Source organism: Pogona vitticeps, chromosome 1 (genome assembly GCF_051106095.1).
Source record: "Pogona vitticeps strain Pit_001003342236 chromosome 1, PviZW2.1, whole genome shotgun sequence".
NCBI classification, from domain to species: domain Eukaryota; kingdom Metazoa; phylum Chordata; class Lepidosauria; order Squamata; family Agamidae; genus Pogona; species Pogona vitticeps.
Genome location: NC_135783.1, coordinates 334837789 through 334853006, shown reverse-complemented (window position 1 = coordinate 334853006; position 15218 = coordinate 334837789). Strand labels below are relative to the sequence as shown.

General features: G+C 38.9%; 1 protein-coding gene across 2 annotated transcripts in view; it reads right to left on the bottom strand.

Moving 5' to 3' along the window:
- Positions 1-15218, bottom strand: part of VRK1 (VRK serine/threonine kinase 1) — a 52527-nt gene that overhangs the window by 17494 nt on the left and 19815 nt on the right. For both annotated transcript variants that reach the window (XM_020797953.3, XM_020797956.3), the window contains exons 6-11: positions 14035-14143; positions 13799-13891; positions 10166-10298; positions 8184-8304; positions 6536-6594; positions 4755-4933 (exon numbers count right to left, since the gene is read on the bottom strand). In XM_020797953.3, the coding sequence (XP_020653612.3) occupies positions 4755-4933; positions 6536-6594; positions 8184-8304; positions 10166-10298; positions 13799-13891; positions 14035-14143 (694 nt within the window). The remainder of the gene's footprint in view (positions 1-4754; positions 4934-6535; positions 6595-8183; positions 8305-10165; positions 10299-13798; positions 13892-14034; positions 14144-15218) is intronic.

Here is a 15218-nt window from a genome sequence, read left to right as displayed (position 1 = left end):
GAACAATATAACTGAAAGTTATGTGAAACTTATAAGCCAAAATCATATATAAAGAACACGGAAGCAAACCTCTGGATCTTGACTGCAGTACCCAGATATAAACAGAATTAAAATTCAGCCATTTGTTGGACTTTGAACAGTTTTTTTTAAAAAAGTTCGTCAGAAAATAATAATAATCATGCCGGCCCCATCAAATCAATTCTGACTTATAGTGGCCTCTTTTCAGAGTTTTCCAGCTAGAGTATTCAGAAATGAGTTCACCATTCCTTTCTTCTGGGGGCATCCTGGGACTGTGCAGTTTGTCTAAGATCACACAGGTTGGCTATACAGTGGTGCCTCGCTTTACAATTGCCCCGAATTATGAGGGAACCGCTTAACGACAATCTTTTTGCGATTGCAATTGCAATAGCAAAACGATGGTCTGAATGGGGGAATTTCGCTTTGCGATGATCGGTCCCCTGCTTTGGGAACCGATTCTTCGCAAAACGACATTTTTTGAACAGCTGATTGGCAGTTTCAAAATGGCCGCCGGGTGATTAAAATGGCTCCCCGCTGTGTTTAGAGGGATGGATTCCTCGCTGTACAGGCAGCGAAAGTGGCCACCGTATGGAGAACCTTCGCTGGACGGTGAGTTTTTACCCCACTGGAACGCATTGAATGGGTTTCAATGCATTTCAAAGGGGTTTTTATTTTCGCTTTACGTTTTTGCTTAACGGCGATTTTCCTGGAACGGATTATGGTCGTTAAGCGAGGCACCCACTGTATTCCCTGGAGGCAGAGCGGGAAACTGAACTCCCAACTCACTGAGCTATCCAGCCAGCCTACAGAAAGTAAGATCAAGTAAAAAGGACCTTGGAGCAGTACAATATCACAAGCCAAACAACACTGTGTGCGGTGAACAATGCATACTATCACACTAGTGCAGTTGTACAACTCAATGCAGCTGCAGCTGCAATATTTAACTTCTCCGTTTTAAATCATTTTGTAGATGTAAAATGGTACAAAGCTTCACTACAGTTTGGCTCAGGCAGCCACATCCATCTGGCCTTGCTCCTACCAACAGTCTGCAAATATTCTCAGAATAAGCATGTACATCATGGAAACAAGAAGGCAAAGTTAAAGCATGTTCTTAACTATCACCTACCACTAAAGTTACATTCAACATTCTGTTAAAGCACAGTTTATCTGAGAGATAATGCCAGCTTTTTAATACTAGCTATATAAGTCAAGATATCAAGCTCAGTCTACGCATTGCAAGGACACTAATGAGTGGTGCCTCGCTTAACGATTGCCTCATTTAGCGATTAATTCGCATAACGATGTGGTTTTTTAGAAAATAATATGCACCGTATAACGATGTTTCCTATGGGCGATTTTCGCTTAGCGAAGTTTGGGACCATGCTTCGCATAACGAATGCGATTTTAGGTCCCCTGCTTCACTTAACGATGTTTCTTTTTTCAATTTAAAAAGTGTCTTAGAAGGGTCAAAAACGGTTCTAAATGCTTGGATTCGTTAGAGGACCCCCTAAGTCATGTGCAAACCTGATTTGGCTTTGATCTAACTTTTCGTTAATTTATGGTTAATTTTTTTTTCCGGCCCATAGGAACCAATGGACCTGTCAAAATCTGACAGCTCCATGCTTTCCTATGGGGGAGAAAACAATTCGCCATAAATTAACGAAAGTTCAGATCAAAGCCAAATCAGGTTTGCACACGACTTAGGGGGTCCTCTAATGAACCCAAGCATTTAGAACAGTTGCTGAGCCTTCATTAATTTTTTGTGAATTTTTTCTTCCCCCATAGGAAATAATGGAGCTGTCAGATTTTGACATCTGTCAAAAGTTGGGGGGGAAAAATTCACCATTAATTAACGAAAAGTCAGATCAAAGCCAAATTAACTTTTGCATCCGTTTTAGAGGGTGCAGAAGCTAATCCAAGCATTTAAAACCATTTTTGACCCTTTTATGACACACTTAATTTTGCAAAAATTGACTTCGCAAAGCCATTGAAATGTATTGAGTCAGCTTCAATACATTCCAATGGAGGAAACATTGTATCGTATAACGATGTTTCCTATGGGTTTTTTCGCTTAAGGACGGCAATCCGTGCCTATTGGAATGGATTAACCGGTTTCCAATGCATTCCTATGGAAAATGGTGTTTCGCATAACGATGTTTCACATAACGTTTTTTTAACCAATTAACATCGTTATGCGAGGCACCACTGTACTGTGGAGCAGGCTTCCTGAAGATAAAACCTCATCGTACAATGGCCAAAATCATGTTGCTTAGCGCTAGAGCAAACCAACTAAATCAATGGGGATTTGGTCAATCTTCTGTAAGTTCCACTGATTCAAATGGGCTTGTTGTTGTTGTTTAGTTGTTCAGTCGTGTCCGACTCTTCGTGACCCGATGGACCAGAGCATGCCAGAGCATTTGACCCAGAGTTGGGTCAAATTCATGTTGGTAGCTTCAGTGACACTGTCCAGCCATCTCATCCTCTGTCGTCCCCTGCTCCTCTTGCCACACTTTCCCAACATCAGGGTAAAATGGGATTACTCTTAGCTTTTAGCACAGTAAACTGCAGTTAGAGTAGGCCTATTTGAATTAATTGAACTATGGAGGAGATGATTCAAGGTGTCTACTCTACTGCAATTTTGATGTTTTTTGATCTCACAAGTACTACAGAACTCTTCCTGTCATATACCCAGAAGCATTGCTGTCATTTCAGCCTTCAGATTAACTTTATTCTTGAATTATAAATAATGCCATTTAATGGCATCTATGACAACATGTATCTTCACTGTAGCTCCACATTTATGAAGAGTAAAAACAGCCTTCATAATTTTTTTGCACAAAACTGATCTAGTTACCAGCTCCTCTCAATATCTTTCTCAGACTTTCAGACAGAATTTCACTTTGAACTACAAGCATTAAAAATCAGCATCCATAACAGAGTAACATCTAAAACATCAATATATATGTACCAGTATTTTATTCATGGAATATGACTACAGAGATATCCTACAAAGATGTTTACTGCTACAAGGATGCTTCCAATATAGTAAAACCTAGTACAGTGGTGCCTCGCTTAACGATTGCGTCGTACAACGAAAAATTAACTTAACGATGGCTTTTTCAGAGCAATCTTGTGCTTCACTTAACGATTTTCCCTACGGGCGATTTTCGCTTAACGATGTCGGGACCATGCTTCACTTAACGATGACAGTTTTAGGTCCCCTTGTTTCGCTTAACGTTTTTTTTACAGCCCCGTTTTTGCTATTTTTAAAATATTCTAAAATGTTTAAAAAATGTTTACAATACTTGGAATCATTAGTGCACCTAATAAAACTTTCGTTAACTTAATATGCCTTTGTTCTGAGTCTTTTTGAATTTTTTGTGAATTTTTTCCCCCATTGAAATAGGCTTCAATGCATTTCAATGGGTTTCGCTTAACGTTTTTCCTATGGGGTTTTTCGCTTAAAGATGGTAATCCGTTCCAATTGGAACGGATTATCCGGTTTTCAATGCATCTCTATGGGAAATGGTGTTTCGCTTAACAATGTTTTCACAAGCGATTTTTTTTGGAACCAATTAAAATCGTTAAGCGAGGCACCACTGTATTAATCTTCCCATTACAGTTCCTCTATCCTTAGATAAGAACACATCTTGCTGTCTAATATGATGAATAAAATACCCTGTTTCTCCAAAAATAAGACCTAACCTGAAAATAAGCCCTCGTATGACTTTTCAGGATGCTCGTAATATGTCCTAACCCAAAAATAAGCCCTAGTTAAGTGAAATCCCCCCCCACCATTGTGCAGCAACCAGAAGAAGATGACATCACTGTATTTAAATAAATGTACATTGTTGTACATGAAAAAAAATCCCCTGAAAATAAGCCCTAATGCGTTTTTTTGGAGCAAAAATTAATAAGAGCCTGTCTTATTTTCTGGGAAACACGGCATTATTAAGAAAACTATCATATATCACATATGTAAAAACAACCAAGGTTCTCATAGAATTTTAAAGATTAATTACTGTTCATAACAGTAGTCCATTTTTTAAAATGCATGATCAAGCTTGGAGGAAAAAACCCTGAACTTGACAACATTTTATTTTGCACACAGCTAAAATCCTGTTGGTTAGCATAATAGAATTTGTGACTTTCACTCTGTTCCTAACGAACAAATAAAGAGTCCCCACCACCACATTTCTGCGATGCACATACGTGGCTTGGTGTGAGTGCATTCATCTCCAAGAATCAAGGTGAGGACTCTATTTGCTGGTTAGGAACAGGCAGAAAGTTACACAGTTTCTTATCCTAAGCCCATTATGTTGAGACACACTTAAACTTCGAGATAGATACTGCTCAGGATCCAAAAAGACATTTGACCAAGGGAACTTTGGGCATGTCCTTCCAACTTAGCCCCCTATATTAAGTGCAGCACTATTTCAAGTGCAATCTGTGATATGGCACAGATTTTTCCATCAAAGATTGTTTTAAAATCTCCCATGGGGTATGTGCAAGCTCATGGGCATATATGAAGTAGCTCTTTGGATTCAGGCCAGTGACAATAAGATTGAGCAAGCCTTTTGCTCATGAAATATGGCTAAGTCTCAAGTGTACATTTGTTCTCTTTCGCCTTCCAGTCTTGATGTCACCTATGTGACACCCATTTCCAGAAGCACTCACTCTCCTTTCAATGGAAAACAAGGGACATTAAATACTGATTTGAGTTAAGAAATAAAGACCTTAAGTGCAGGCTTTGCTGGAACATCTCCATTCTCTGTGATTTCGAAGTCCAATATACCATCATCCTTCTGACCAATGTCTTTGAGACCTTGAAGAAGTATTTCTCGTAACTTCTGGTATGGTGGCTTTTCAGTATAGGACAAAACCATTACTCTCTCCATATATCTGGCTATTTCATCTAGAGGAAACAATTAGAAGTCCTAGTTGATTGGTGCATTAAACACATGACAAACCCATAGTTATGGATTTAGAAACACATATAAAACACATGTGCAACCAAATATTCACAGCCGTGATACACGATATAGTCAAGTGAAAATCATTTCAACATTTTAATAAACAAGCATTATAAACAAATGCTTAAATGTGCAGAAACCCTTTAGGTATTTGGAACTATGCTTTCAGAGTAGTTATGAAATCACTGTCCTGCAGTGCTATAAGCTTATTCCAATGGACTGGGGTCAAACAAAAGCGAGCAAAAGGCAGCAGGTAGAAAGAACTTTCCTTGCCTCTTTGCATTCCCACAGCATCCTACCAAAAAGTACTCCAGGTTCCATAAGGAGGAGGTTGTAGAGCAGGAGGATCACCCTATCCTATCCAGCAGAGTCCATGCCTCTGAAGAGGCTTCATAGGGAACTAAGGAGTCCCTCTCAACATGAACTCCTAGCAGTGTGTACCTGAATCCAGCCCAACAAGTAAAAGCCTGAACCGGTCACAGTTTCCAAGCTCATTCAACACATTCAGGATTTTTTAAATTTCTCAGAAATAACACTGCTAGTTGGTTTTAGAAGCATAACCCCAATATTAGAAATCTCGAAAGAAACTGAAATAGTTCATGATCTGAAAATCAGATGTATTATAATATCTGTTACAACTAGCTAATCTGATCATAGTTCAGATTCCACTAAAACCAATATGAAAATTCAGCGGTCTAAACTAAATGTACTAATCCTAAATGTACAGGCATAAATTTCCACTGGCAGAAGCCAAAAGTGCCACTATCCGGTGCTGGTGAATTAAATTTAAATTGGAAACTTCGTATTATTCCCTCCCCCAAATGCTTATTTTCGATACTCCCTGAGGCTCCCTTTTGCCCTGGGGAAATCTTTGTAAGCCTTGGGGTGGGGGAGTTAATAGCCAAAAGTGACCATCAGACTCCCAATGAAGGATTTTGCCCAATGAAATTTTAATTAACATTGATTTACTATGAGTTCAAAAGATATACTCTACTTGAGACCAAAAAGTGCATTTACGCCTATGTCACTTTAATGGCAGCAACTTTCACAACTTTTGCATCTTTTTGTGTGTGAAATAAGCAACAGTACTTTCTTACAAGGTAATTTTCTTTACCTCCCCTCATAAATCTATGAGAGCTACCCTTACATATGTGCTGTGCCGGGGGGGGGGGGGGGGGGATGAAAATATACAAAGTAAAATCCACCTATTTCTCCTGAAATAGGGGACAGTGAACAGTGTCAGCAGAAGGGATTTTTCTTCTGTCCTGCATGTCCATTAGATCTGCATCTGTGGTGCAGATATGAACAGCACATGAAGGATGCAAAAAGGCAAGAGGAGTTCTGTAGCATGAATATTAAACATGTTATTGGAGAGTCAGTTCATATCTGCTTGAAAAATGCATGCCAGAGCCTCCAAATGTAGAGAAATGTTAGCCAGTTTTTAACTTTAACAAAAAAAGCCGTCACATGTATACTTTATATTTCTTTTTAAAAACACATCAAAATAAATATATGGGATATTTCATTTGAGACCTCTTACTTACTTGGTTCATCTTTTTTTGTGAAACACTCAGACATCAGCTGTTCAATGTTATCTGTATACCTGACCAAAAAGAAAAGAAAAATCAACAAATAGCTTATTTGCGACATTTTGACCCCTTTCAAATATGTATCAACTGTTTATTGCCAAGTGATCAGAATCAAAATGAGATCAATCCCTTATACTTGAAAATTACATTTTAATAGGAAAAACAGATTTCATTGCATAGTGTAATAAAAGCTCATTTAATACTACAAATTCAAAATAAAGACAATCAATATTTTGGATGCATGGAAATATTTTGCTGAATATATTGCTATATCATGAAATTTCAGGACAAATATGTAAATGTACCAAGTTGGAACTTAACTATAGCTACCTAAATGCGTTAGAAAACAATGATAACATAATCATAAAGTGACTCAGGATTCTGTAGCAGATGAAGAAGATAGATTAAGTAGATTCGATTTAGTAATCTGTGAATGTGATAAAGATTTAATAGTGTAACACCTCAGACAGAAGCCGTTCCATCCGTGGAACAGGGGGAATGTAGATGACACACTCATTACCACCACCCTGAAAGCCATTTACATGCTCAAATCTGCTCTGGATGACCAAGACATTTTTCAGAGCAGATTTATAGGAAAGAATGAAAAGGCTGCAGCATGGAATAGAGAAGGAGAAGAACCCAATGGCCAAGTGGAATGCAACCAATTGAACATTCTGGGTAAAAGATCTAAATTACGAGTATTGACTCACCGCTCGATAACTTCTATACCACCCACCTGGCTACAAGGCCACTATGAGCAGATTACACTCAACTGAACCATGACACATTAAAATACAAAACATCATCAAACAAATCAAATCAAAAATTACAACATTCAATAGCATATAAAAGATACTTATAAATTATAAATAAACAGATCATTTGGAGCGGGGGGGGAAGAGAGCCTCTTGTGGGACTGTAAAGACTAGCACGTTTTAAATGGCCTACATTTTTTGTGGCCAACATCCACTAACAGAATGGGCCACAGTCATGAAAGCTTATGGCACAGAAACCTTGTTAGACCTTAAGGTGCAAAAAGCTTCTTTGTTTAGTGCAACATTAGACCCTGTTCAGATGTTATGTTTTGAGCAGAGGAATACAGCTCTGATTATTGGTCCCTGGGTGCTTTAGCAGAGCTCATCCTACAAAAGATCTGAGTATGAATTTAATGAAGTATGATTGTTCTGGTCGTATCAGAATTCTGTTGCAAGCTGATGCAAGGCAAAAAAAAAATGCATGAGAATGTGGGCCAGATACTTGTTCCACCTTTAATCTTTTTGGTTGTTTCATGCTCAATTTGTTCACCAGTTTTCAACTCTGCAAAACAGAAAATATTCACCTCTTCCTGTAGTGCTTTGGCAGTGCTATTCCATAACAAACAATTGCATGCTTTAAATACAGATTCTACATCCAGTGAGGTATGTAGTGGAAAACACAATGATATCATTTCTGGGGGACTGTCAAATCCTGACTGTGTATCATTCAATAAATGTGATTTATAGGAAGAGGGCTTGAAATGTTGCTTTCACCCAGGCATCTACATTTAGATGAAAGGCTTAGAATGCAATGAGCATTGTTTCTGAAATTAAAAATGGCAATTTACCTGATTTTGGAGTCTCTGACATAAATAGGGTCTTTCAAGTTGTCTTCCCAAGGGAGTCTCCCACTAAGCCAACAAACCATACAATAACCCAAAATTTCCAAGTCACCACGCCTGGATGGAGCTGCAAACAAAAGACAATATTAAATTCACAAAAAAATATTCCAGAAAGAACCACTGGTGTCATTGGTGCAAAGTATTTTGCATGGTATTATTGGTCTTTGGTCCATATATAATCAAAGAATAGTATCTACTAAAATATGGAACAAGTGTAAAGATGGGCATAAACTGCTGGGTTTTGGTTCGTTTATTGGCTAAACAACTGTTTGGTACTTCAAAGCCCTGCCTTCTCCAATGGGCATCCACTCAGAGTTAGCACCCAGAGGCAAGGCAAGGAAGCCATACCATTGCTTCCAGTGGGCGCCCGCCAGAGAAGGCAGGGTTCCAAACACTTGTTTGGCTGATAAACAAACTGGCACGAACCATCAAGCTGGTGGTTTGTGCCCATCTCTAAACATGACTCTAGTGGCATTGATAACAAGGGAGGTGGCCCCTATGCCTGGTAGGAATTTAACTGGTGTGGGGAGTTTCACTTTTATCTTTAAAACTGCAAGTCAAATACTATATCACAAAGCACTTTTGAACCCCTTTTAAGCATGATGAGAGAGGGAAGTTGCTGCTTGCTTAACAGAAGTCCAAAATCTCTTCAGTTCAACAACCACAATACCCTGTGGATTCTAACCATATGCTTGCATGATGTGTGTCCTTACACATGCTTTGAGGCACATCACACCATACTTCTTGATGGGATGATTTCCTAGCCTGTCACAATTAGTCTCTGACAGTTACTGATCCAAGTTGTGTTACAGCGTATTATCAGAACTGTGCCAAATCTAGGTTCACACTTTGTACACGTTTCTATTTTTCTGGAAGGAAGGGGAAACAAGACCAATTGTGACTAGTTACTGTAATCAATGATCTGAGATCAAGGACACTCAATTACAAAGAACAGTTAATGTCTGTGTAGAATTCTCTTTTTCTATACCTGTTCCCAACTGAAGTGAAAGAGACAGCTTGCTGCAAAGTTTCTTCAAAAACAGACCTCTCTTCAAAGGGGGACATACACTGGTGAGCAAAGGCAGAAGTAGCACTCTAACTATGGAAAGTCAGAACAACAGCAACCTAACTGTGAGAAGCTTCAGCTAGGTAATTTTCAGAGGGTGTGAAGCAGCAGCATGGAAACACCCTGGAGCTAAGAACACAGCTCTAATTCTTGATGTCTGACAGCTCATAGTCCCATTATTTGGCTGGGTGTGTATGTGCCTCATCAACTGATGAGAGTAGAAATTCGGTTCTTATTCATCCATACTTATTCCATCTTATTCGGGAAATGTTCTAGATCACTAGTGCAGACTTCTTTTGCATGCAAAACACCCACATTTGATCCCCAATATCTTTATGCAGGAATGAAAAAGACCCATGAACTTCAACGACACTGTCTATCTGGTAGTGAAGTAGAAGGTTCAGCAGTCTGGGTCAGTCCAAAGCAGTCTTCTATGAAGGTTCCCACAGTTGTATGCCTATCTCTGCATGCTTTTCAATATGATCAAGATTCAGAGCGTCAAAAAATCTGAGGTTTTTTTTTATGACTGACAAAAACCTGATAAATTCTAATATTTGCTTATTATGTTTTCATTGACAAACAAGAAAATTGATACATAAATAATGACATTTACATTACAATAACAAAACCACTAAGCATTCCACTATTCTTCTTCAATAATAATTGTCTGACTTGCAGTACTTATCTTTTTAAGTTATCCAACTAATTATTCACAGTAAACCCTTCCCTTCCCTCTGAGGATTTTTGCAACGTCAGCAGGCTATATAAGACCAACATTTCTACATGTTCAGGTCTGTCACCCAGTAATCACCTTGAGTAACTGCAAGGCATGTTGTGCAAACAGCAAAATGAAATTACTTACCCACGCCCTTGTGTGCATCAATACTAGTAAATTCAAGGGTCCCATCGTGGCAGCGTTTTGGATCTTCTCTATAGTCCTTGTGAATGTTATTAGGACAGTATCGAAAAGCAAGGCCATAATCCACCAAATAGACCTATCAAGATTCCAAGTGCATCAGAATCAGTTTCGTACAAGGATTAAAAAGGACCATATTATGACACTGTTTGTCATCTTTACAATAGAAAATTGTATTGTAATCGTACAATATTCTTACTGTACTGTCCTCAGGAAAAAAACATCCAGTCTTTAAACTTGCATAGTGTAAATTCATTGTAGTATCTACCCTGTTTCCCCTAAAATAAGACCTAACCTGAAAATAAGCCCTAGTATGCTTTTTGAGGATGCTCATAATATAAGCCCTACCCCAAAAATAAGCCCCACTTAAGTGAAACCCTGCCCTCCACCATTGTGCAGCAATCAGAAGATGGCATAATTATGTTTGAATAAATGTAGATAATTGTACATGAAAAAAATAAAATATCCCCCCAAAATAAGCCCTAATGCATTTTTGGAGCAAAAATTAATATGTCCCTATTAAATTAATTAATAATTAATATACATGTTCAGGGAAACACTGTATAACCTGGTGATAATTCTGTACACACAATACAGAAGACTACCACATCAAATTATCACACTCAATGTTGCTCATATATGCCAACAATTCCTTCATCCTTCTTTGACATACACCTCAGGGACTTTGAGTGCGCCAGGGCAGTTAAAAGCAATGTCATTAGGAAGCTATACTCCATAAGGAGCCACCAAAGACAAAATGGTCAAAGGTGAGACACAAGATGAAGAAATAGTCATCCTCACAAGGAACTAAGTCATGCACATGTAAGATAACTGATAGTTCTAGTAGTGGTGATAGTACTCCTAAAGTACTGCTACTCTGCAGCAGAGGTAGTGAAAAGTAATATTTCACAGGCAAGAGACATGGTTCTAACCACTTCTTGTTAATATTGTGCAGAAGAACGAATGCTAAACCACTTCTGAATATTTTATACTTTGAAAACCTTATGATTAGGCAATTCAGAATACTGAACATACTTGCTTTTTATGGAAGAATAGATGAAGCTACAGCAGCTCTCCCTGCACACTATCTGCTCATCTCATCTCCCTGTGCTCTAAACCACTGGTCCCCAACCCTGGGCCTCCAGATGTTCTTGGACTTCAAATCCCAGAAATCCTGGCCAGCAGAGGTGATGGTGAAGGCTTCTGGGAGTTGTAGTCCAAGAACATCTGGAGGCCCAAGGTTGGGGACCACTGCTCTAAACTACCACAAATGCTCAGTACCTATGGAGTGTGGTTTCTAATTCCAGAAGCTGCAGCTTGCACTAGACAAAGAACTGCTACAGTAACTCAAAGCTAGAAACAGTGTTCTGTTCTACTTTTTTTGTCCCAAATTGTAAATAACCAAGAAGTGTATCCAACTTTCCTTTGCGAATTTCAATGGCTTCCCTGTGTAATCTAACATAATGATTGCTGCTGTTGTCTAGTACATCTGTGTTTTGAAATAGGATTTCATGTCCAGCTTGTTTCAGGGCATGTTCAGCTACTGCCGATTTTTCCAGTTGTTTTAATCTGCAGTGTCTTTCATGTTCTTTGATTCTGGTGTGGATGCTGTGTTTTGTGGTCCCAATATATACCTAGCAATATATATCCACAAACATCAGCACAGCTTCAACAAAAAAGAAGAAAGTCTAAAACTCAAGAAAGCCTGGCTCCCAGCACAGAAAAATACAGCCTGCAAAAAGGCCAACAAACTCTACCCAGCCACATGGACCGGTGATCATTGCACACAACAGACTAGCTAACAAAACCCATCAATCACAGTGACAGATCATCTCCCCGCTTATCACAACAATACACCCACAACAAAAAACATGCTGATCACCATAATCACTCAAACTCCTGAAAAGGACAAAAAGCTGATCTGACAGCTACAAATACTCAACTATCCCACATTACTACACCAGAACACAGACTTTTAACTCCTCTCCTCTGAAGATGCTGGCCACAGAGACCGGCAAAACATTAGGAAGAAAAACCTCCAGAACAAGGCCAAATAGCCCGAAAAACTTACAACAACCATCTGTTCTTTAAAAGCTTCCAGATGAGGCTTTTGAAGCTCTCTCATCCAACCTCATTCCCAGTTTACAGTAGCTGAAATCCTATTGCTTCGTGTAGTAAGTAGCACTGGAGTAGGCCTAATGAACCAGTGGGGATTCGATGAGTCAATGTCTCTACAAGTTCCATAGATCTAAATGGGCCTGCTCTGGTTACCGAGGCATTCACAATTAAATCAGGCTTATCTGGATCAATGGAACTTACAGAGGGGTTCACTCACCAAATCCCCACTGATTCAATGGGCTTACTCTGGTGCAGTTGTTCCTAACCTTGAGTAACTCAGGTGCTCTCAGATTGCAATTCCCAGAAGCTGCCTGGGGGTTCTAGGAGTTGCAGGTGAACAACATCTGGGTTACTCAAGATTGGGAACCACTGCTCCACTGCAATGTTGGATGCTGAAAACAGGATTTTAACCAATGAGTCTAGACACTGCAGAAGCTAATGCCTTTTATTTTTAATCTCTCTCTCTCTCTCTCTCTCTCTCACACACACACACACACACACACAAGCTGTTAGGTAAGAAGACAGAGATTGGAGTAACCTTTCCTTTCTTTATATAGTATATTAATAATACTAATCATATACCATAATAATAATCAATTCAGACTTATGGCAATCCTTTCAAGATTTTCCAGGTAGAGAGTACTCAGAAGTGGTTTACTCTTCCCTTCTTCAGGGGGAATCATGGGACTGTGCAGCTTGCCCAAGGCCACACAGGCTAGCTCTTCTCACAGGAGGCCCAGTGGGGAATCAAACTCCCAACCTCTGGTTCTGCAGCCAGATACCTAAGTCACTGAACTATCCAACTCTGTAATAAATTAGTTCCATATACTTGTGCACAGTAGAACTTTTTGTGGATAAGCAGATTTTTCTGAACTTAAATTTGCAGGGTTAGCTGGGCTACTCCAAAAATACTAGCTTATTCATCCCATGATGAACTTGAAATGGAGGGGAAATTATTTACTTTGTACGTGTATTTGCCAAATACTAAGGACGTAAAATAATAATAATAATAAAATTAGACAGCAACAGATATTTCTGTAAACCAATTGATTTGAATAATCAACATGTTAAAAAAAAAGTCAGGCTTTCCAAGCAACAGAACACTTATGCTTGATGGATTCTTCAAACAAAAGAAATAAAAAATTGACAAAGCAGACAAGCAAACGTAATTCACCAGTGTACTATATAATTTTAAACTTTCACCGCCAAATAGCTATTTGAAATTCGTTTTGTATCGCAAGCATTCTCCTGAATATTATTCAGGGCAGAATAGCCAATTTGATCAACTGCCAGCAAAGTGAATAAAAAATGTACAACATTAACTAGATATAAATGTCAAGCAGAAATATTAATGCTGTACACATTCATAAAGGCAAGATTTCTGCTGAGGTTCACAGCGGCTCCATTTTCTTTAAAACAATAGGTTAAGCACTGCAGAACGAAAAGCACTGTCGAAGTTACCTGATGAGGAGCCTTGTAGCCCAAGAGCAGATTCGAAGCCTTGATGTCGGCATGCACGTATTCATGTTCGTGAATATATTCCAAAACATCGAGCTAACAAAAAACGTAACAAACAATGAGGTCAGCTAAAACATGGTGCCCAAACCCACCCAGTAGAGGGCACTACCCATGGCAGACTAATGTTAAAATGTGGATTTCTCAATGTACCATTTGAAATACTGAATTGTCAAACTTACTATTCTCAAGCCCAACTGTAATACAGTTTTGCGAGTAAACCGCTTTCCTCTCTCTTCAAAAATCTTCTGAAGATCTTTCCCAAATCTGTCCATCACCATAAATCTATAGCTGATTTCAAAACAAAGCACAGTGCTTTTCAGGAAATTTAATAAGTGTAGTCATATTAGTCTGCAGCCTAATGCCACAAAAGAAACCACGAGGAAAATTAAAGACTAATGTAGGTAAAGTGGACTATAGTTTACAAAAGCTTATGCTAAATAAAATGAGTGTCTTTAAGGTACAATAAGACTCATTGCTTTGTTTTAAACAGTGTTTCCCAACCTGGGGGTCATGACCCCCCAAGGAGATCAGAAAGTGTGGGGGCGAGATCTCATTATATGTGTTGCGCCCCTTGTTAAATAATTTCTTCCTTGATCTTTTGGAGCAGGATATTACAGTAGTTTGTATATATGTGAAACCTCCACTTTCCAATAGAAGACGACTTTTTATGCAAACAGGGTGAGGAGAATCACCAAGCAAAACTTGGTGGGTGTAACTACCTGGCTATTATAAAAGGGGTCGTGACTCAAGAAAGGTTGGGAACCACTGCTTTAAAAAGTGTCACATATTATTGCATGGGGGGGGGAGAGAAACAAAATAATAGCTGAAATTCTGTTCTGTAGGAATGCTGGCAGAAGGGACATGGTGCAACTCACAGTGGCAAATTGCTTCTAATTAATGAATCCCCACTTAGGTTCTTCATTGCATGTTAGTCAAGTAGCTTGGCAAGGATTCATCATTTAGTGGCAATTTGTTGCTGTGAGTTACCCAATTTCTCTCCTTTTGACATAACTACACAAGAAGAATTTGGCCAATGTAACTGAATGGCAAAGGTAGGTAGGTAGGTAGGTAGGTAGGTAGGTAGGTAGGTAGGTAGGTAGGTAGGTAGGTAGGTAGGTAGGTAGGTAGGTAGGTAGGTAGGTAGGTAGGTAGGTAGGTAGGTAGGTAGGTAGGTAAAATTGACAAAATAAGATATACAAGATTATACGAAGTTAAGAACAGAAAAAGCTCAAAATTATAATTTTCTTTTGTTCATGCATCTTAAAAGGCATTTAAATTACACAGAAATTAGATGGCCACCTGTCAGGGATGCTTTAGCTGTGGATTTCCTGCTTTGGTAAGGAGTTGGACTCAGTGACCCTCA